The sequence below is a fragment of the Plectropomus leopardus genome, chromosome 7 (assembly GCF_026936395.1).
Source record: "Plectropomus leopardus strain MGB_pleo_1.0 chromosome 7, ASM2693639v1, whole genome shotgun sequence".
In the NCBI taxonomy this organism is placed as follows: Eukaryota; Metazoa; Chordata; class Actinopteri; order Perciformes; family Serranidae; genus Plectropomus; species Plectropomus leopardus.
In genome coordinates, this window is record NC_142182.1 from 1,210,193 (window position 1) to 1,234,801 (window position 24,609).

A 24,609-nucleotide genomic window follows, 5' to 3' on the forward strand; every position below is an offset into this window, starting at 1 on the left:
ATATATATATATATATATATATATATATATATATATATATATATATATATATGTCCTAAAATCCTAAAAACATCCTAAAATTGCAAAAATCACCTTAAATCCTGGAAATGTCCTGAAATCCTAGAAATTTCATATTTCATAAAGTCTTTATGTGTAAATAACTCAATTTGTAAAGTAACTCCAACAAATGTAACAAACTAAAAAGTACAATACTTCCCACTGAGATGTAATGGAGTAAAAGTATAAAGCAGCATGAGGAGAAAAGAATCAAGTTAAGTCTCTCAAATTTCTACATAAGTACAGCACTATTTACAAATAACAGCACACGTGTTCATTCTCCATTTATTTCACTGCTATAGTTAATTTACTCATTTTTACAAAAAGTGCTCTAAAATATTAAACTCCACGTGATGATCCCATTGAAAACACTGGATGCTTTACAAATAATTTACATTGACAACAGCTGCTGCACATCCTGCAGTTCTCCTGGATTTCACCTTTTTTTCATGTTATTGACCAACAAAATCAATCCCCCTCAAGCCTGTTAAGACAGAAATACTGATGAGTCTGCGTTACCTCAATAAAAACATTCGGCAATAAAATAAGGTCTCCACAGACAAAACGGCAATGACCAACTTGGCAAGAAATGTTCCACAAAGTGCAGGAAATTAGTAAAAACTGATAAGAAAATGACCTAAAAATTAGTTTTAAAAAGGGGAGGATTTATATAAAATTATCCAAAAAAGGGAAAATGTAAAGAAAAATATTAATAATAACAATAGTTTAATATTTGAAACTATGTCACAGAAAAAATAAAACAAAATACATAAAATAAATACATATGTATTATTTTCAGCACTTTTTAGATCATTTTCTTGTTTATTTATTTATTTATTTTTTACTTTTTTGTGCTTATTTTAAGGTAATTGTCTTGTAACATTTTTACAAACCGTTTTCTCATTTTTTGGGCCATGTTTTGTTAAGTTGCTTGTTGTCATCTCCCCATGTTTTTAAAAGAAATCAAACCAATTTGGGAAGGCACCAAAGGGTATCAAATAAAGGCAAAAAAAAGCAAAAAATTAATCATGAAAAAAAGAAATATGCTGAAATAACAACAGAGCTATACAGATTTATAAAAACATTAAAATTATGCTCTAACAGTTAAGTCTGCTAACTGATGAGCGAGCAAATTCTAAATCGGACTTTTCTGAACAGAGTTTGGTGGAAGTCCGACATCTGCAACTAAGTCTTTGACAATTATATCTATATATCTATATATCTATCTATATATAGGCATCTAAAATCAGCACAAGAAAAGCGATGTTGCTCCAGGTTTCAAAGGGTTAACTTGTAACAGAGTATTTCTTCTTTTACTTATTTAAAATATCTTTACTTCCTCCAATACCGACCATTTCCTGTGAAACTATATATTGATCTGCAGAAGCCATAAACTCGTAAACTGAACTATTTAAACCAGAGATTCAGATTTGTAACAATTAAAGTCATTTTGCAAATTCACTGGAAAACAGGATTATCACTTTTTACTAATCTCACCAAAATACTTCCGCTTCATCTGCTCGTATTTTGTGTAAAAGTAAACTCTGACACTGATTATAATATTTTGCATTGTGGTGTATGAAACAATACAGCAACGTGCAATTTTAAGTAATCAAATAATAAGAGAGCACACAGTGTCGGTGATGTTTGCAGGGTTCCCACCTTTTCATGGACGAAATTTCAAAACTTTCTTTGACTTTTCAAAGATTAAATTTTTGTTTTGTTTACGTTGCCCCACGTTTTTCTAAATAATATTAGGATTCAAACTCTGTTCAAACATAATTTCAGCGTCCCCAATAATGTGTGTTCAAGGATTGTCAGAAATGTTAAAATCAAACATAATTTTTCTATAAAAATTGGCAAAAAAAGAAAAAAAGGCCAAAAATTAATACAAATAGGAAACAAATCACCACATAAATAAAAAAAAATTAAAAAGAAAACACAAAAATTAAATACAAAATACAGCCTAATGTGTTTTTGGCGAATGTGTTGCGTGTTTCCTTTTTGTCCCTACATGAATAAAAGACCTTAAAAATATGCCTGGCGGGCACATGTGGAGGGAGAAACTGAACACGGGGAGTAAATTAAGAAACTTTCATGATAAACAAATGAACAAAAACAACCAAAACGTTGTCACACATCAGCACATATTTGAGCTACATTACACTGTCAGCTGTCATGTTGCATTAATGTGATTTGATTTATTACACACAACACATTTCTGTGATTTTTTTCAAAACTTTCAGTGATTCTTACTATTTTTTCAGGCCTGGAAAATGTAATTTTGAAATTCCATGACTGTGGGAACCCTGCGTTTGTAGAGCCAAATGGACAGCAGTGATTCATTTCCTACCAGAAAGAGGTGAAACCAGATTGATAATATTTGTAAAAAAGTCACACATTTCTTTAGCGTGACTCAAAAACGACAAAAGCTGCCACGACAACATTTTAAAATATTTGTGAGCATTATTACAGTAAATCAGCTGATTCCAACAATCCAGAGCCGTGTGGACGGATGTGAGAGCAGCAGCAGGTAACGTGAACACGGTGAACTACCTTGTTAAGAGCAGATTAATAACTCGAGCTCGTCCTTGGTCTCGGGGGTGTGACGGTGCCTTGTGCAGAATGAGTCCAGTGTTTTCTGTTTTTTACAAACGACAAAAAAAAGGCAAAAGTTCAAACCGAACGACGAAGAGACAGACGCTGAAGACCAAAGTGCTCCTCAAATAACCAGATGCAATAAAGAAAAAATATATTAAATCTAATAAAGTGAATCTGTTAATAAACATCTGAATATACATTTTTTCCCAGTAAAGGCCTTTTCACACCAAGTCTGAAATCAACATAAAATACCTCATTTATTAAAAACCTAGAATAAAGGTTTTGCTGTATAATTCCTCAGATGGAGTTGCAGTTTACAGCCATGTTAGTCTCGACTCGTTTGTTGCCATGACAGCAGACGATGCTTCAAAGACGCAAAGAAACTACAAATTCTAAAAAACTCGGACCTTCAAACACAGAACATCTCTACAACCAGCTCAGTTTACAGATGGATTTGTGGCAATCTAAAATCTGGGATTTTAGGACGTTTCTAGAAGTTTTAAACATCTCAAGGATTTTAGGACATTTCAGAGATTTTAGGATGTTTCTCAGAATTTAGGAAATTTTTAGGATTTTATGGGATTTATTAGATTTTAGGATAGTTTAAAGATTCTTGGATGTCTCTAGTATTTTAGGACGTGTCTAGGATTTTAGGACAATTTCTGGATTTTAGTGAAATTTCTTGGATTTTAGGATGTTTGTAGGATTTTGGACATTTCTTGGATTTTAAGACATTTGAAGGATTTTAGGACATTTCTTGGATTTTGGGATGTTTCAAGGATTTTTTAGGCATTTCTTGGACTTTAAGACCTATCTAGTATTTAAGGACATTTCTAGGATTTTCAAACATTTCTCAGATTTTAATACATAAAAGATTAAACGCTAAAACAGCAATACTCAACTTTCTTTACTTTGGGGGCCACTTTTGCAACATAACAGGAGGTCTGGGGCCAGTAGCAGCAGCCCCACACATGCTTCAAGGATTTTAGTGCAATTTTCGGATTTAAGCACATTTGTAGTATTTTAGGACATCAGTGTCTCAGCTGTGTCCTCTGTCGGGGGTGTGGGGGATCCTCCTCTGGCTCTTTTTTAAATCAACAAGCTCTATTTTGATGCTGTTTGTGTCGGTTTTAAGATTTCACCTTTTTTAAAAAGTTCATCCTTATGTTGACACGTAGTGAACAACTCAAAATGTTGCTGTTCAAGTCTTTTAGGGTCTTAAAGACTGGAAGCTGAACTTCTGCTTTTCTCTTCAGCTCTCTTTAAGGACTTCAAGGTATTTTTGTGCATTATTGATCTTTACTGGTAAAGTCCCTGAAGTACTCTCAGCCTCTTTTTCCAGCAGCTTACAGAACTGGTGAATCCACAGAAATATGTATATTTGGGGGAAATGTGACACTACAGGCAGTCATGAGCAGAAAAGAAGAAGAAATTATATTAATCACATGAAGCGTGAATTCACAACCTCAGACACCAAAAACAAGTCAGTATCCCAGTGAGCTCCGAGAGACAAACCAGAGACGCTTCACGCTGTGACCGAGCCGACCAGCAGGGGGCAGAACATCAGCCGTCTGTGCATGGAAAGGCAGATTTCAAACTGCTGCCAAAAATTCACTCAAGACTAAATTCTGAGAGTTTGCAGACTTTATCGAGACAGCAGAGAGATGTTCATCGTTAGTTTTTAAAAAGACTGATTTGCTCCATAAATGTAAAAAAAGATGTTTAAAGATGTCATTTTCCCACAGACTGCAATTTTTATTAATTATTTTATTATTTTATAATTATTTTGCCAGCGTAATCTACCATGACAGCAACATTTTGTCATTTTTATTCATGAACCTTGAAGTTTTATCTAGCAAGAATTTGGAAGTAAATGTTTGCAGCAGCATTTGCAATCAAGCATTGTGGTGCACTGTCGGCTCAATTTTTGATAAATCAGGAATTTGTGTAGATGATTTGTGTCGGACAGAAAAAAGATTTCCTGTAGCAAGTTTGGTGTCAAATGAGCCAAAACCGTGTGAGAAAGTAGGTTTAATTAGTTTGACAGTTTTTGATGAAAACAGAGTGATGGACTTCATCACTAAATCTAAATCTATAGCACATACGAATGATTGTTATGAATTTTTAAACTTTTGAAATTTAGACGGTCGCTGTAGCGCCCCCATCAGGACTGTTGGCTTGTGTTTGAAGCTGAGGACGTTTGGCGTGAGACTGAACCTATGTGCAAAGTTTGGATTATGTTTATTAGATTAGTTTGGGACTTGGCGTGAAAAGGCCTTAAGGCACGATGAAACAGCAGCAACATTCAGACGAACGAGCCGCCAGTCGCTCAGAGTTCTGTTACAGACAAACAGGAACAAACGGGCCCAAAAATGGGAATAAAAGTCATTTTCAACAGCGCGACACTGTTGGCATTAGGTGGTTGTAACTTGACGACTTAGTAGAAAAGAGAAGAGAATAAAAAGTGCACGAAGTCCGCGCAGAAGAGCGGGCGCTTCCACCGACTGCAGGGAACCAGCGTCTCAGAGGGTCAAAGGTCAAACCAGGAGGAAGCGTCTGGACTTACACACTGAGGGAATATAAACAAAAGGGCCAGAAAAAAAACAACTTCATATTTCCGGGGAGAAAAGTTTTAAGAATTGGCGGAGAAACTGCTCCTGCCTGATGAGCGGTCAGTCCATTCTGACGGAGTGGCGATCTCGATGGGGTCGATCTGAGGAAAGACCACGAAACACAACCGCTGGCCCACGTACGTCGCCCTCTCTGCAGGAAGAAAAACAGCAACACGATATTAGCTTTTTTTAGCGATGAGAGAAGTACTCAGAGCTTTTACTTAAAGGGACAGTTCACCTCAAAATCAAAAGGTTTTCCTCTTACCTGTGATGTTATTTATCAGTTACTCAACTTATGGCCTCTGGGCCAAATCTGGCCCCCTATAGGGCCCCTGGTGGCCCCCCAACCATTTTATAATGGACCATAAAAATAAAGTGATGGACTCTGTGAATAGTTTTTGTCCTTTTAGTCTCCATAAGGTGTCAGAGACATAAAACAGCATCAACATAGAGCTTGTTGATCCAAAAAAGAGCCAGAGGAGGATCCCCCACACCCCCGACAGAGGACACAGCTGAGACACTGATGTCCTAAAATCACAGAAATGTCCTAAAATACCCCAAATTCCCCTGACAGAGGTCCTATATATTTAGTTTAATCCAATGATAATTGCTGTTTTCACGGTTCTGGCTATAATAGATTGAGTAATTTTGGCAATTTTTATTCCAACGGGCCCAAAGGGTTAGAAGGAAAGGTTTTCTTTAAAATCACCAAAAAGTTTAAAAGAAAAAAAAATCAGAGGAAAAAAAATCACCAAATCATCATGAAGAATTTTAAAGGGGAAAAAAAGTCTTAATCACCATAAATGTTTTAAGAAAAAATATCACAAAAAGTTTTAAAGGGAAAAAATGCCAAAAGTTTTTAAAGAAAAAATAATCAGCAAAACATTTTTTAAAATATACATAGTTTCAAACCCCACCCCACCCCCCCCAAAAAAATCACCTTAAATTTTAAAAGAAAAAAAAATTCCAAAAACTTTTAAAATAAAAAAGGTAAAGAAGAAATTTAAAAAAATCACCTAACATTTTTTACAGAAAAAAAAAATCACCTTAAATCTTTAAAGCCAAAGTTTATTTTATTAAAAAAAAAATTGTAATTAAAAAATTTAAAGGAAATTAAATCTCACAAGAAAAAAATGCAAAAAACTTTAAAAGAAAAAAAAACACTAAAAAGTTTTAAAGAAAAAAAATTGCCAGAAATTTTAAAAGAAATCAAAAATCCACAGAAATGCGGGTTAAGCCCCCAATGTCCTCAAATCCTCGAAGCGCCCCTGCAGCAGACACAGGCTCAGACCTCCTTTACAAACTCACCGATGAAGTTGTAGATACACTTTGGTTTTTCTTTCCAATGGACGCCCAGGAAGTAGACGGGTACGCCGGTGAGCATGATGACCAATCCGACGCCGCAAACCACCGGCTCCGAGTAAAGACTGAAACCCAGCAGCAGCGCCCAGAACATCAGGTAGCACACAGGAACCAGCAGGTTCACCTGAGGTTCAAATCCACAATCAGTCACAGAATAAAACTGCACCAGTGTCGCTAATTAAGGTGTGTGTGGTGGAGCGAGTACTCCCATCTTTTACTGCAGTAAAAGTAGAAAATACCACACTCTTAAAATACTAAATCGAATTTTTTTTTAAACTCTGCATATGTTTTCTGTGTAAAAATCTTAATTTGTAAAATGACTAAAGCAACTGTGTAAGTGCAGTAAAAGTACGATATCTTCCTCTAAGATGTAAACTAACAGATGATTGTTTTTTATGCTCAATAAAGACATGGAAAATACGTGGGATGAGCTCCTGTTCGGCATTTTACTCTCAACATCTACAGATGTAAAAACAAAATCCTGATTTGGAAAATTAGTTTAGCTGCTAGAAAAGCAAACAGACAGAAGAGTCTGCAGCCAGACGCTCCGGCCGGACAGAAGCGGTGTGACGTTGTTTAATCATTTTTTGTGGTGGAAAGAAATAACTTTTAAATTAGGCTTCAGGAAAGGAAATTTGATGATATTTGGAAGAAGTGGAGAATGTATATTTCCCCTGAAATGTCCTATTTTTGTTTGAATACAACTCAGCCCTGAACTTTTTTGATTTTATTTTTGTTTGTTTTTATGTTGTTGGTGCTTTAAAGGTGTTAAAAAAAAGAAAAACGGTTCACTCTGTGATTGAAGATGACTGTGTACTGACTTTTGTGAAGTGAAACCAAATTAAAAAAACAACAACAACCAATGGGGTCAGTTAAAAAGATAAACAGAAGACATAAAAATGCAAATAAAAAAGTTTCCGTGTGTTTTTCCCGTCAGCACGGTGCGGTCGACGTCCTCGGTCAGCTGGTGTCGAGGCGCGTTGGTACCTTGATGGGTCGGTACAGGTTGGGCTTCTTCCAGCGGTAGTACAGCAGGCCCGCGATGGTGACGCCGTACGACAGATAGTTGATGAAGGACACGTAGTTGATGAGGTTGTGCGTCTCTCCGATGCAGAGGATAACGATGGTGGCAGCGCACTGAGAAACAGGCAGGACAACCGCGTGAACACTCAAACTAAAAAAGATTTGTTCTGTACCCTGAAAATAACTGAAAAACACGCAGGTTGACCTCAACAATAAAAGCGCACATTTTAGGACCGGATGACCTACAGTGACCCCTGTGGAAGGATGATGTCATTACAGCTTCAGATACACAAAACAACACAAAGTACGAGAAACTGCAGCATATTTAACCGATTAAACACTAACGCAGCGACACTCACTCGGTCTGGGGGCCACTTTTGCAAAGTGACAGGAGGCCAGGGGCCAGGGGCCAGCAGCAGCCCCATACAGGTTTCTGGGATTTTAAGATATTTCTGGGATTGTTGGACGTTTCTAGGATTTCGGGATTTTTCTACGATTTCAAGCTATTTCTATGATTTTACTACATGGATTTTAAGATGTTTCTCAGATTTTAGGACTTTTCTGTGATTTCGGGGCACTTCTAGGATTTTTGGACATTTTAAGGATTTTAAGACATTTATAGAATTTTTGGACATTTTAAGGATTTTAAGACATTTCTGTGATTTTAGGACATCAGTGTCTCAGCTGTGTCCTCTGTCGGGGGTGTGGGGGATCCTCCTCTGGCTCTTTTTTTGATCAACAAGCTCTATGTTGATGCTGTTTTGTGTCTCTGACACCTTATGGAGACTAAAAGGACAAAAACTATTCACAGAGTCAATCACTTTATTTTTATTGTGAATTAGAAAGTGGTTGGGGGCCACCAGGGGCCCTATCAGGGGCCAGATTTGGCTTGTGGGCTGTAAGTTAATTATCTCTGAGCTAAGCTGGCCTCGGCCTGAAAAACCGTGACTGATCTAACAGAAGTTCAGTAATCAGTGTGAGCGTAGAGGCGTGTGAGCAGAGAGGCGTGTGAGCGTAGAGGTGTGTGATCGTAGAGGTGTGTGAGCAGAGAGGCGTGTGATTGTAGAGGTGTGTGATCGTAGAGGCGTGTGATCGTAGAGGCGTGTGAGTGTAGAGGTGTGTGATCGTAGAGGCGTGTGATCGTAGAGGCGTGTGAGCAGAGAGGTGTGTGAGCAGAGAGGCGTGTGATCGTAGAGGCGTGTGAGCGTAGAGGCGTGTGAGTGTAGAGGCGTGTGAGCGTAGAGGCGTGTGAGCGTAGAGGCGTGTGAGCGTAGAGGCGTGTGATCGTAGAGGCGTGTGAGTGTAGAGGCGTGTGATCGTAGAGGCGTGTGAGTGTAGAGGCGTGTGATCGTAGAGGCGTGTGATCGTAGAGGTGTGTGATCGTAGAGGCGTGTGAGCAGAGAGGCGTGTGATCGTAGAGGTGTGTGATCGTAGAGGCGTGTGATTGTAGAGGTGTGTGATCGTAGAGGCGTGTGAGCAGAGAGGTGTGTGATCGTAGAGGCGTGTGATCGTAGAGGCGTGTGATTGTAGAGGCGTGTGAGCGGCGGCTTGTACGTACGCAGACCAGCAGGGCGGGGATGGGCGTGCAGTTCTTGTAGTGGATCATGGCCAGCAGGCTGGGCAGGTGACCCTCTCTGGCTCCAGAGAAACACAACCTGCGGACACACACATCAGACGGCCAATCAGCCGCCGCGTCAGGGCGGCGTGGGAGGAGCGGCCGGAGCGGCAGATCTCACCTGGAGGAGGTGAACAGGTAGCCGTTGATCCCTCCGAAGGTGGACAGAGCCACGGAGATCGGCATGATGACGGAGAACATCCCCAGCAGCTTCTCCCCAAACGTCTGAAACGGCAGGACAGAAAAAGTCACTGATGTGATCACACCTGAGGAACACCTGCACCTGCCGGGTCTCTGCCGGTTACAACAGCTGTTTCGAGTCGAGCTTTAACCCTCTAAAACCTGGACTGACATCACTTTTCTCGTGCTGTGTTATGACCCTTAACGCTTTTGTTTAAAGGGGAAAAAAATAACAGCTTGGAAAGAAATATTCTGCAAATTGTGAGAAATTTGGAGATTTTGAAAATGATAAAATAAATATGGGAATATTTATTTATCTTTTCATTTATGTATTTATTATTCATTTATTTTTAAAACTATGTATCTTTACTGCGGTGGCCACAGTGTGAAATTACACAGATTTACAAATGACATGTAATATTCAAATGATATAGTATATAATATAATTAACAACGACGTTATTTTAAAAGATTGTCTTAAAGTGTCAGAACTTTATGATTGCAGTATTTCTATTACATTTTTTTTTTAATTTAATGTATTCTTTAAATTTTATATTCCTTTTATTGTCCTTTGCAGTACATTTTCAAATGTCTTCTTAGTATTTATTTTTCTATGTATCCATGTATTTCTTTGATTATTTTATTTATTTATTTTAATCTTTAATATTATTGTCTCTTTACTGCCCTCTGGTGGTCACAGTGCATAATTACACAGGACCGAGTGTCATTACACTTTAGGCAGTAAAGAGACACTGTTGTAATATTCAAATTATATACTATAATTGGCTCATTTCAACTTGTTATATTATAAAATATATTAATTTTCATCATCAAAAAATACATGTAAGAGCAAAATTGAAGTTGTACTTTTGTTAATATGGAGCCACCTTTAGATACTTTGTGTACTTCTGTAGATTAGTATTAAAGTACTGCATCATATCATATAACCATATTTTGTGTTTTTATGTATAAAAAGTAACTTTAAGAGTCAAATAAATGAAGTGCAGTATAAAGTGTAATATTTTCCTCTAAGTTGTAGAAAGTTAACCGCAGTACTTGAGTGAATGTACACGTTTCTTGTGATGTTCGTGGTGTCTGAGGCGTGACTGTGACCACGTTACTCACTACGGCCACGGCATTGGATGACAGCAGCTCCTCGGGCGACATGGAGGAGAAGTAGGCGATGTTGGTGAGCGTGTACACAAAGGTCACCAGTGGGATGGAGATGTAGATGGCACGAGGTAGATTCCTGACGGCGGTCACACGCCATGCACAGACCACACAGTCAAAACAACCAAACAAACGCAATCAAACATGCATGAAGGTCGAGATCACGCAGTCAAAAAAAAAAGAGAAACTGCAGCAGCACGAAGGCAGAGAGGATGGAAAATACACACTAATCTCTACGCCACGTATACACAACGTGCTCTGCTCAGGGGCCACATTTCCAAAAACACCGGAGGCCGGGGGCCAGTCACACCAGCCCCAAACATGCTGCCAGATTTTAGGATGTTTCTTTTTATTCTTTAAATTTTTTGCTGATTTTTCTAGAAAACATAATAATTTTTTGCTTTTTTTACAGCAACTGTCATTGAAAACACACAGAAAATGGCCCTTTTTGTCTTAAATTCATATATATATATATATATATATATATATATATATATATATATATATATATATATATACACTGTGTATATATATAAATTATAATTATTATATATAAAAATCATATACATATGTATGTATAGTAATTTTACAATTTTTATTTATTTTATACATTTTTATGGATTTTAAGGATTGTTATCAATAGATTTTAATTTTAGTGGGCCCCCAGGTTTGGAAGGCATGTTTTCTTTAAAAATTACCAAATAATTTTAAAGAAAAAAAACAAAACTGCACAAACAAATCAGCAAAAAAATAAGACAAAGAAAATCACAGATTTTTCCTTAAAAACATCATTAGATCATCATTATTCATTATTTTTAAAGAAAAAAATCCACCAAATGTGAAAAAAAACATCATAATTTTTAAAGGGAAAAAAATCGGCAAAAATTCAATATAATCTTAATTCCTTTAAGATTATATTGAGCTGCCCCTGAAAACGCTGAAAATGGCGCCAACAATCTGAGCGAGCGGAGCACAGAAACAAGCCCAGGCGGACGCTGAACGTTTTCAGCTGCACGATGATGAGAAAGTGATGAGAAGCGTAAACATTCACCGTCTGGGTTCAACCACTTCCTCGGTGACGTAATTGAGGAAGTTCCAGCCGCTAAAGGCGAAGGACGCCTGCAGGAACGCCAGAGCGATCTGACCCACCGACGGCGTCCGGTCCAGAGAGAACGCCACCTGAGGAGTCAGCGCCTCGTAGTTCCCTGCAGGAGAAATCAAACAGTTCAGAGGTTCGTTTTTACTTCAGGGACGAAGGGACGATCCCCCACACCCCCGACAGAGGTCCTAGCTAAGACACTAATGTCGTCGAATCATAGAAATGTCCTAAAATCCCAGAAACATCATACAATCCCGGAAACGTCATAGAATCCAGGAAATGTCCTAAAATCCTAGAAATGTACTAAAATGCAAAAACATCCTAAAAAAACAAGAAATGTGCTTGAATCCTAGAAACATCCTAAAATCTGAGAAATGTCCTAAAAATCATAGAAATGTCCTAAAATCCAAAAAACTTCTTGAAATCCTAGAAAACTCCAAAAATTCCAGAAATGTCCTAAAATTTTATAACCATCCTAAAATCCTAGAAGCATGTATGGGGCCACTGTGACTGGCCCCTGACCTGATTTTGTTAGAGTGTCCCCTAAGCAGAGCAGGTTTAGTGTCCCCTGGTCTGGGACAGAGACTAGGGTTTTTACCGTTGCAGATCTGGACGAGGCCGACCACGATGATGAGACCCAGAGCCATCAGCTTCCCCACCGTGAAGACGTCCTGGATCCTGGTGGCCATCCGCACGCTGGAGCAGTTCACCCAGGTCAGCAGCACTGAGCAGAGGACAGGGACACCGTCAGAGACACACAGGAGGACAGACACACAGGAGGACACACACGGCTCTGAGAATACAAACTCATTCATCAATAAAGTTGTCAAACTGATGAGAATTTATTACTATTTTTCTATTTCAGTCTTATTTCATACATGAAGAATCCAACGACAAGTCAGGAGACAACCGAGGGGACATTCAGGGGACACGTCCACCTCGAGCGCAGTGTGAGTGTATCGATCAGCTATTTGGGCGGATCAATAGGATGTTAACAGCTCTGTGACACTGATGATGAGTCAGGGATTAAAAAAACCTGATGAAGAGGATCTACACAAAATCCAGATGAGCCAGACACACACACACACACACACACACACACACACACACACACGCACGCACGCACGCACGCACGCACGCACGCACGCACGCACGTACCCAATATACGCGCGCACACACATGCACTCACACACACACACACACACACACACACATGCACCCAATCCACACACGTGCACACATGCGCACACACACACACACACTCACACACGTATGCACGCACACACGCACATGCACACATGCACACATGCACACACACGACACACATGACAACAAGCTCTATTTTGATGCAGTTTTATGTCTCTGACACCTTATGGAGACTAAAAGGACAAAAACTATTCACAGAGTCAATCACTTTTACTGTATATTAGAAAATGGTTGGGGGCCACCAGGGGCCCTATCAGGGGCCAGATTTGACCTGCAGACCATAAGTTTAATATGCCATAAACACTGTATATGTTCTGTCACATTTTGCAACATATTTACTGGATCCTAATTTAATGGATACTACATTTCCCACAATGCCACTCAGTGGCATCTTTTTATCAAACTCTGGTAAACACCAACATCTTTCAGACTCCAAGTTAGAAGGAGTTTGTGACTCTGCGTTAGAAATTTATATTAACTCATTATTATTTTTGTCTCCAGGCCCAGAGGCGACCCCGATGACATCATAACAGCATGACATCATCACTGTCATAACAGCATGACATCATCACTGTCATAACTGCATGACATCATCAGTGTGTCACGCTGGCAGAGATTTTGGCGGCAGAGGCGTTTAAAGGCTGCAGGTCGGAGCTCCTTCAGATGCGGCGGCAGCAGAGCGGTCGCCACGCTGGCCGAGCGGCGCTGCCGTCTGCCGGCGGAGGGCGGCAGCAGCCCGTTGCCATGGGAGGCAGGAATGTGGGAAACGGGCGAGCGAGGGAGGGCGCGATTGTTTCACCTCGTCCATCATTGTCAGCGGCTTTGGCCCGCTCGCTCTCATGGTGGCCTCGCTGCCCGGCACAAAGACGAGCTGTCAGCCCCACAAAACTAAACACTTCCGTTGCGAAGAGCAAACAAAACGTGGCCCCCGCCACCTCCACTCCGAGGAGGCCGGGCACAGCTCACGTTTCTGCTTCCCGCTTTCAAAAACAAGTGTGAATGATGGCGTCAGAGGCGAGGAATCACACGCTGAAGTCCCGCCGTTTCACCCCGCGGACGGGCTCTGGGGCCAGACGGGACAAAGACGGCGAGTGGACTCCTGCTGTGCGGTGCAGGTACTCTCAGGCAGGACACCGAGCAATTAGGCAGCCTGGCAGGCCCGAATGTGAGCTCAGATCCCGCATCCAGTCTGCGCCTCCTCACCGTCCTCCTGCTGCACCTCCTTTTTTTCACAATATCAATTTTTGATGAGAACTTTTGAATTTTTGAGGAGTGAAGAAGCTCTCTGCTGCGTTCACGTCCCCTCAGATCTGAGCAGCAGGCTGAGAGACGTCTGCACGTACCTCAGGACCTGCCGACCACAAAACCTCCACTTTTGGCTTTTCATTCAGCCAACATTAACATGTAGAGCAGGGACGCTCCAGCGGCTCCGTTTGGGGGCCACTTCTGCAAAAGTACAGAAGGCCAGGGGCCAAACGCAGCAGGCCCGTACATGTTTACAGGATTTTAGCAGATTTCGAGGATTTTAGGACATTTGTAGGATTTCAGAAAGTTTGAGAACATTTCTAAGATTTCTGGATGTTTCTTGGATTTTAGGTAGTTTCCAGGATTTAAGGACGCTTCTAGGATTTTTGGACATTTGTAAGGTTTCAGGAAGTTTTTAGGATTTCAGAATGTTTTTTAGGATTTTAGAACATTTTTAAAAAAGAATTTTAGGATGTTTCTAGGATTTTAGGACATTTGTAGGAATTTAGGACATTTTTAGAATATTAGAAAAGTTCCAGGATTTGAGGACATTGTTAGGAACTTTGAATATTTCTAGGATTTTAGGACATTTCTCTGATTTTTAAAAAAATATCCGGGACTTTGTGACATTTCCAGGATTTTAGGTTGTTTTGGGGATTTTAGAATGTTTCCAGGATTTTATGTCATTTTGAGGATTTTTTGAATGTTTCCAGGATTTTTGAATGTTTCCAGGATTTTTGAATGTTTTGAGGATTTTAGGTCATTTTGAGGATTTTTGAATGTTTTGAGGATTTTAGGTCATTTTGAGGATTTTTGAATGTTTCCAGGATTTTTGAATGTTTCCAGGATTTTAGGTCATTTTGAGGATTATTGAATGTTTCCAGGATTTTTGAATGTTTCCAGGATTTTTGAATGTTTCCAGGATTTTAGGTCATTTTGAGGATTTTTGAATGTTTCCAGGATTTTAGGTCGTTTTGGGGATTTTTGAATGTTTCCACGATTTTAGGTCGTTTTGAGGATTATTAGAATTATTAATGTGTTCATCACTTTAAAGTTGCAGCTGAAAAAGGTGCAGCTCACTTGAATGACTTTATATGCTGCCGGTCGTTTTTATCGATAATAATTTATCATCATTTGTACTTTTATTGATATTTTGTAGTGTATTTTTAATAAATTTGAATATTTAAACTTAACTAAAGTTGTCAGATAAATGTAGAGCAGTTAACAGTTTACTATTTCCCTCCGAGATGTTTTGGAGTAGAAGTATAAAGTAGCATAAAATGGTAAAACTCGCCTGAAGTACAAGTACCTCAGAATTATACTTCAGTACAGCTCTTGAGTAAATGCCTGTTTGACCAGATGATAAATCGTGAGGAATAAAATCAGCCACTCACAGAGGCAGGTGGCGGACAGCATCCGTGTGGCCATGTACGGAGGGACACAGTTTGGGAAGACGGGCTGCAGGACGTAGCTGGAGAAGGTGAGGGCGATGACGGCCAGCGTGGTCGGGTACATGATGAGGACGGCGCTCCACAACAGCAGGAACCTGAGTGAGAGACAGACACTCTGACTCAAAGCACGACTCGCTGCAAAATCCACCTTTAAATCTGAATACACACGAACATTTACCACGAGACGTAACGGCCGAGGTTCTTCCACATTCAGCTGCTTTATTTTTCTGCGGCACCACATCTCAGACAGTATTATATATATGATATATTAAGTATCATACTTTTTTACTGCAATACATTTATTTGATGAACTTAAATTGTTTGCAAATTCAGATTATGAATTCAAAACATAAATCAGCTGATAAATGACGAAGGATTTTAGACCATTTTGAGGATTTTAGGATGTTTTAATATTTGGGATATTTCTAGGATTTCGGATAATTCTCGGATTTTAGGATGTTCTTATATTTAAGGACATTTCTAGGATTTTACAACATTTCTCAGATTTTAAGACATTTCTTGGATTTTGGGACATATCAAGGATTTTAGGATACTTTTAGTATTTTGGATATTTTTAGGATTTTAAGACATTTCTAGGATTTTAGGACACCACCAGATTCCAATCAGTTTGTTCTCTGAATCTTGAGGTATCACGTTCAGGAGAATGGGACAGACAACCCAAAAACATTATCATTAAAAACACGTAAAATGCGTCTCTTTTTCAGTGCCTTTGGCGCGAGTTCATGATGCATGTGTGCATTAAACGCGGCTGGACGGCGTCCGGTGAGAACAGACAGAAATTTTAAATTTAATGGCTATAATAAATTACGTAATTGTGGCATGATTTCTTCTTTCTTCTTCAGCACAAAATCTGCGAATTAAAAAAAAAAAAATCAGAGAAGAAAAAAATTTAAAGAAAAAAAAAGAATAAATAAACTAAAAGGGAAAAATAATTGCCCAAAGTTTTAAAACCCAATAAACATTTTAAAGGGAAAAAAAGAAAGTTTCAAAAAACCACCATAAATTTGAATCTAACGTGTAGATAATCTGGAGTCCGTGTGCGGGCCTGGGACGAGGAGAGACGCTCACTCACCCCATCAGACCGCCGAAGATCTCGGTGACGTACGAGTAGTCTCCTCCAGATTTGGGGATGGTGACGCCCAGCTCAGCGTAGCAGAGGGAGCCCAACGCAGCGATGCAGCCTCCCAGCACCCAGACCACCAACGCCAGACCCACTGAGCCCGAGTGCTCCAGGACCCCCTTTGGAGAGATGAAGATCCCGGAGCCGATGATGTTCCCTGAGGACAGGAGGACGCAGCTGTGAGACACTGACAGGTGGACGTTTTCTGTGGATAAAACTCGTATCCAGCTAAACATGAAGATCACACGTTAGAAACCAGCTCTTCGTGCAGTGAAGTCACACGTGACGTTTACTCGTTACTGTCGTCACGGTCCACACGCGCCTTCATGGACAAAACTTCAAAACTTTCCAGGACTTTTCAAACACCTAAATATATTTTTTCTTGCCCTTCCTGCTCAGTGTTTTTCAAACATATAAGATTCAAACATCATTTCAGCGTTCCAGTGATGTGTGCAAGAACCGTTGGATATTTTGATAATCAATTTATTTTATATTTATAATAATTTTAGTGCCCATTTCCTTCAAAAAAATTAAAAAATTTTTTTTTTAAAAGGCCAGAGGGTTTTTTTTTCCCCAGTTATATAACTTTAAAAAAGTACATTTTTTTCTTGAAAAATTACCTGCCTAAATAATTAAAAAGGGACAAAATTTTTTATGATTTCTATAAAAAATTCTGACAAAAAAAATAAAAGAAATATATCCTAAAATCCAAGACCCCCCCCCCCAAAAAAAGATTTTTTTGAGTTCTGTAAAAATTGTCAAATATAAGTTAGAAAAAACCCTGACTCCTTCTTTAAAAATAAATTATAATAAAATAAAGGCCATGATTTTTTTTTTTTACTTTTCAATATAAAAATGTGCAAAAATCAATACTTTAAAAACAAATAAATCACCAAATAATTAAAATCCTAGCAATGTCCTAATATCCGAGGAGCATGTTTGGGGCCCCTGGCCTCCTACTACTGTCAAGCACAATGACTGAGTGCCCCTGCTCTAAGGTAGTGATAATAATTTCTGCTTTTACAGTTTCTGGCTGTGATAAACGATGTAATTTTGGTGACTTTTGAGGGAAATCTGCATTCCAGACCTGTTGTCTTAAAAAAAAAAAAAAATCAGTTTTCTGTAAAAATTGCTGTATAGAACTAAAAAAACAACACATGTCAAAACAGAAAAACAACAAACCCATGGTTTCCTGTAAAAATAAATGAAGAAAAAAAAGGTCAAAATTTGTTGTTTCTATAAAAATTGCTAAAAAAAAAGTCTGCCAAAAAAATTGAGTTTTCCATTCAAAGCTTTTTTTAAAGAATAAACAGAAATGTTCATCCTAGAAACATGTTTGGGGCTGCTGCAGCGACGCGGTGGAGCTTTAAGGTAACAAACCCACAACAATTCTCATTTTCAGAAGATTTCACACGAAAGAAAACAGATCCTTACGTGATATCCCACTTCTGTCACTAAAAACCCAAAGTCTTTCATCTAACCCATGAACTGACACGATCACGTTCAGCGCAAACATTTCCACACAAACATGTTGAATTATGCATCTCCGCACCGCGCATGCTCAGTCTGCGCACATCATCGCCCACGTTTCTGCTGCTGCACGTGAAGAACAGCAGCAGTGACCCCGATCCAAACCGTGCCCCCTCCGAGTTTATACAGGGGCATTAAAAGACAAAGAGCCCCACAGCAGAGTGAGTTAGAGGAGGAGGTAAAGGCCATCACTCAGGCCGGGACAGTCCTCCGGCCCACAGCCTCAGTATGCAGCGTCGAGTACCAGCAGATCCGACACATTCACACTACAGCGCTACCAGTCGCGCGGCAGGAGGCAGCCAAGTGGCACAGACAGCCGTTACATAAGCGGACATAAATTATCCGCTCCGGGCTGCAGCGGCGGGAAGTGACCGGCTCACCTCCCGCATCTGCTTCCTCCCGCAGCGTCCCGACAGAGACGCAAACGCAGACTGATGCTGCGGAGATGAAGGGGACCGGAAAAAGCGCAGCCCGGTTTAATGTGGATGTGGATCAGCGCGCCGCGCGGCCAGCCTGCCTGAAAGGAAAGGTGCTTCAGCATTCTGCGCACAGGACCTTTCTCTTGTTCTGGAGAAGGATTTTGACAAAAATGTCCGCCTTGAGCAAGCAACAACAGCTCAGCCCAGAGGGGAAGGTGGTCCAGTGAGCCAGAACCTGCACCACAAACCAGGGGGGGCCACTGTGATGTGCAACTGCAAAAGCCCTGAAGGCAGCGATACTCAATTTACAGCCCCCCAAACCATTTTGATTCACAGTGAAAAAATAAAGTGACTCACACTAGCATTTTTCATACCACCAATACATCCCAAAATTCTATCCTAAAATCTGAGAAACACCGAAAAATCCTGGAAATGTCCCAAAAACTTCCTTAAATCCTAGAAAGGCCCTAAAACCTGAAAAATTTCCCAAAATCCCAGAAACATCTTCAAATCCCAGAAATACCCTAAAACCCTAGAAACATCCTAAAATCCCAGAAAAGCTCCTGAAATCCTAGAAACACCCTAAAGTCCGAGAAACATAGAAAAATCCTTAAATGTCCTAAAATCCTAGCTACCTCCTGAAATCTTAGAAACATCCTAAAATCCTAGAAACATCCTGAAGTCTGAGAAACACTGAAAAATCCTGGAAATGTCCCAAAATCCTAGGAGATTCTTAAAGTTCGAGAAACATCCTGAAATCCTAGAAAGACCCTAAAATCGGAGAAATTTCCCCAAATCCCAGAAACATCTTCAAATCCTAGAAATACCCTAAAACCCTAGAAACATCCTAAAATCCTAGAAAAGGTCCTGAAATCCTATAACATCCTAAAGTCCGAGAAACATTGAAAAATCCTTAAATGTCCTAAAATCCTAGCTACATCCTTAAATCCTGGAAATATCCTTAAGTCTGAGAAACATCCTAAAATCCCAGAAAAGGTCCTGAAATCCTAGAAATGCCCTAAAATCCTAAAAGGTCCTAAAATCCCCCAAAGTGGAGGCAGCAGGTGGAGACTCCCTGTCCTCCAGCCTCATGACCAGTAGAGAGACTCCATCTTGGAGGTCAGTATCCAGTTCTGAACACATCTGTGGTCTATCACATCTATCAGGCTCAACTCTGCAAACACACACACACACACACACACACACACACACACACACACACACACACACACACACACACACACACACACACACACACACACACACACACAGCAGCACCAGGTGTAAATTATTCTGCAGCTGAAAATATTCCAAAATGTAGGAAATATTAGTAAGAAGAACAAGAAAATTACCTGAAAATTGGTTAAAAAAGAAAAAAGAAAAAAAGAAACTGACCTGAAAAAAAAACTTAGAAATTAAAAAGTTTTGAAACATAATTTTAATTTAAGTTAATTATTTTAATTTAATTATGATAATTATGAATATAGTTTTTCCCTAGCTTTTTAAAAAATAATAATTTTCTATATCTGCTGTTTACTTTCAGTATATGAAACATTTCTTACCAAGCTCATTGTCTTTTTTCCCCACATTTTTGAAAGAAATCAAACTTGTGTACTCGGGGGTCAAAGGTTAAAAGATCTTAGTAAAAGGCGTCTGAACGCAGCAAAAAAGTGATGTCACTCCAGGATTTAAAGGGTTAACTGCATTTTACTGACATACTTTTACTGAGGAAAGATTTTCGATGCAGGACTTTTACTGTAACAGTATTTTTTACGATGTGCTGTTGGTTTTTTACTGAAGTAAAGAATCTGAATGTTTGTGCAGCGTTCAGGAGCCACTAAAGAGTCTCAGAGAAGCGTCTCCTTTACGCATTTATGACCGTCTCTTTTCTTCTTCCTGTTGTGATAACTGTGTGTGTGTTGATGCATGTGTCCTAAATGTAGTCCAGATTGTGTATTTGAGTGTAATCAGTGAATTTGCAGCTCAGCTCCTACAATAAGTCTAAAATACACTGTGGAAACTAAATAGTTACATTCAGACTGTTCAGGTCCAAAAATGCTCCATTGAAACCCATTCAAACTGACATTTTTGATCCCACAGCCATCAGAGCAGAAAAACAGGACTTGTATTATTTCTGGGTGTCATTCTGGGCTTTTGACTCTGAATTTGTCATTTTGACTATTTTCCACCTGATGAGGTCATTTTGACCATATTTGGCATATGGAGGAAATACATGCTATTTCCACTAGGTGACCTGTCACAGTCAATGTAGCTGCTGATCACTGACAGATCCCAGACTGTCAGCAGCTACACTCACACACTGACGTATCCCAGACTGTCAGCAGCTACACTCACACTGACATATCCCAGACTGTCAGCAGCTACACTCACACACTGACATATCCCAGACTGTCAGCAGCTACACTCGCACACTGACATATCCCAGACTGTCAGCAGCTACACTCACACACTGACATATCCCAGACTGTCAGCAGCTACACTCGCACACTGACATATCCCAGACTGTCAGCAGCTACACTCACACACTGACATATCCCAGACTGTCAGCAGCTACACTCACACTGACATATCCCAGACTGTCAGCAGCTACACTCACACACTGACATATCCCAGACTGTCAGCAGCTACACTCGCACACTGACATATCCCAGACTGTCAGCAGCTACACTCGCACACTGACATATCCCAGACTGTCAGCAGCTACACTCGCACACTGACAGATCCCAGACTGTCAGCAGCTACACTCATACACTGAGCACGGAGGAGATTAGAAATGATTCATTTTGTGTGGGTGGGTTTTTTTTTTTTTTAGGTGATTAAAAATGACTAAAAAAAAAAACTCAATGAAAGAAAATCATATTGATGTATTATAGTTTTTTAAAGCTTGATTTTAAAAAGCACATTTTGTCTGGAACTTAAAGGTTTACAATTCTGAAAATTAATAAATATTTGATATTTATCATATTAATGTATAATATTTTTTTAAAGCTTGATTTTAAAAAGTGCGTCTTGTGTGCAGAGCGGTGTGAGTGTGTGATATTAAAGCCTTTTTTAAGACACATTAAAGCTCACAGTGGGGTATTTACTGACATATTTGATGTCATACACTAAAACGTGAAAGTCTCTTCAGGTCTTATTTCAGGCTTCTGACCAAAAAACACATAAAAAAGCACGCTGACTTTGAGACGAGGGAACCAGAGGTGCTGAATTCAGGGAACACACAGAGATATTCGACACGTTCTGAGAAAAGTTTCTCTGAAAATGAAGCTTTTGCACCAGCGCTCATAAACATACAGACACACGCTGAGATCCAAATCTGTCCAAAATCCACCTGCAGACACCTCTGCGTCCAAATCTGTCCAAAATCCACCTGCAGACACCTCTGCGTCCAAATCTGTCCAAAATCCACCTGCAGACACCTCTGCGTCCAAATCTGTCCAAAATTCACCTGCAGACACCTCTGCGTCCAAATCTGTCCAAAATCCACCTGCAGACACCTCTGCGTCCAAATCTGTCCAAAATCCACCTGTCAGCAAAAGTCAGTGAGCATGCATCCCTGATTTCATGCCGAAATTGAACACGGGCCCGAAGCTCATTAAGTTAAAAGACTGCGCACAACGTTCCCACACACTGTCCTGGACAACATTTCAAAACTTTCCATGACTTTTCAAGGACCCAATATTTATATATATATGTTTACCTTGCACCACATTTTCTTATATTTAAGATCCAAACTCTAATTTAAACAGAATTTCAGCATCTCACATGATGTTCATTATGTATCTCCAAAAGTGTTTCTAAAATCATCAAAAATTTTAAAGGGGAAAAATATTAAAAGAGGGGAAAAAATTCTTTAAAATCGATATTTTGAAAGAAAAAAATTTGTAAAAAGAGTTTGAGAAAAACGTAATAGAAAATTGTCATAAAAAAATCACTAAAAATTTAGAAAAAGTAAAAACAAATCAGCAAACAATTGGAAAGAAAAAACAGCCTTTTAAAAAATAAGTAAAAAACAGTCAAGAATTTTAAAAGAAAAAACTTGTTTGTTTTTTTTAAATCACCTAAAAAAATCAGAGGAAAAAAAAAAGTATCAAGAGAAGAAAAGAATCAACAGCCTTTTTATCAACTAAAATTTTGAAAAGAAAAAAAATCACCCAAAAAATATTTTGAAAATCCCCTAAAAAAATTCAAAGGAAAAAAAATTATCAAGAGAAGAAACAAAATCAACTGCATTTTTTTAATCAACTAAAATTTTGAAAAGAAAAAAACAAAAATCGAGAATCACCAAAAATGAAAGAAAAAAAATCGCCCACTTTTTTCCAAAAAGTTTTTTGAGAGATGTCTTAAAAATAAAATTTGGCGCCCCCCGGGTGATGCTGATGTATTCACTGTCCTCATCACTTCACGTCCTCCTGCCTGAGCTGCAGCCTCATTCTGCACTTGATGTATTTCAGCCACGTAAGCACGCACACCTCCGTTTCAAGACAACACACATGCAAACAAACATGGACTCCCTCTTTTCTTCTCTGGTTCTGGTTTTTTGGGGAGTCTCGCGCGGAGCCGCAGAGGCTCGGCTGCAGTCTGCAGAGTCTCCGCGCGGAGAAAAGTTGGTCAAGTTATGAACGCGGAGCTGCGCGCGTGTTTTCCTGCCTCACCTATGATGATGGTGCACGCGCTCAGCAGCCCGATCTCCTTCTTCAGCGTCACCCTGTCCGGGATCTCCTTCTTCTCCTCCTCCTTCTTCCGCTTCTTGCCGTCCGTCCCGGTGCCGTGCGGCCGGGAGCAGATGCCGCTGCTGCCGTTCTGTCCATCCATGTCCGCCTGCCCGGGTCCGGTCCGGTCCGTCCAGTCCACTGTGTCCTCCCAGTCCCAGTCCTCCCAGTGCTCCTGTCCTCTCCTCGCTCCGTATTCATGCACACTCAATGGGCTGCGCTTGCGCAACAACCTGCGGCTGCTCGGGGCAGAATGTTAAATACCCTGGACTCAGCGTGATGCGTTCAGGGACGCCGGGAGGAAACCGCGCTGCTGCTCCCGCACGCCTCCTCAGCTTTAACCCTTCAGCGCCTGGAAACGCATCAGTTAGCTTCACATCATTTAGACTTCTGACATCTGAGAAAACGGCTTTACTTTACTTTCAAAGGATGTTTAAAAAAAAAACCCAAAAACTTGGCGAGCAATGGCCCGTAAACTGCAAAAAATAGAATAAAATAAATAAATTCAAAATATTACATAAAATAAAACAAATAACAAAAGCAAAGAGTGACGAAAAAATATCTTCAAATTATCTGAGGTGGGGGGTTAACAAATATGTATCTGAGTATATATAATAATACATAAAAAAAGAAAAGAAAAAGAAAAATTGAAAGAAAAAATTAACTTTTTGAAGAAAAAACAAAACAACAAAAAAAATTAAAGAAAAAATAATCAACAAGATAAAAAAAAAGCATTTCTAATCACCAAAAATGTTAAAGGAGAAAAATATTAAAAGATGGAAACAATTGCCAAAACTCTTTAAAATCACCAAATATTTTAAAGGAAAAAAACCTCCCCCTCTCTCTAATATATGCATATATATATATATATATAAATATATATATATATATATATAAATATATATATATATACATTTTTTTAAAAAAGGAAAGATGATAAAAAATATATTTCAAATTATGTTATAGTAAAAAGAACAAAAATTTTCTATTTTTTCTCATAAGTTTTTTTTCGAACTTTTTCACTCATTTCTTGCTGATTTTTGGAAAATTTCTCAAGTTACTTGTCAATAAATAAAGCCAATTTTTTAAAGGTCAAAGCGTCTTTCAGATGAAGTTAAAAGAAACACCCCTCTGCAGATTTCAAATCCAGCAGCAGTTTTGGAAAA

At 39.3% G+C, this 24,609-nt stretch overlaps 1 protein-coding gene across 1 annotated transcript; it reads right to left on the reverse strand.

Annotated features, from left to right (window-relative positions):
- Window positions 1-328: 328 nt before the first annotated feature.
- Window positions 329-24,089, reverse strand: slc7a10b (solute carrier family 7 member 10b). The gene is made up of 11 exons (XM_088079571.1): window positions 23,387-24,089; window positions 16,714-16,918; window positions 15,564-15,715; window positions 12,317-12,442; window positions 11,671-11,824; window positions 10,575-10,698; window positions 9,392-9,495; window positions 9,214-9,310; window positions 7,620-7,769; window positions 6,579-6,756; window positions 329-5,421 (listed from the first exon to the last, which is right to left on the reverse strand). The coding sequence occupies exons 1-11, from the start codon at window positions 23,544-23,546 to the stop codon at window positions 5,291-5,293; spliced, it is 1,581 nt and encodes a 526-aa protein (XP_087935697.1). The 5' UTR covers window positions 23,547-24,089; the 3' UTR covers window positions 329-5,290.
- Between the last annotated feature and the right edge of the window lie 520 nt (window positions 24,090-24,609).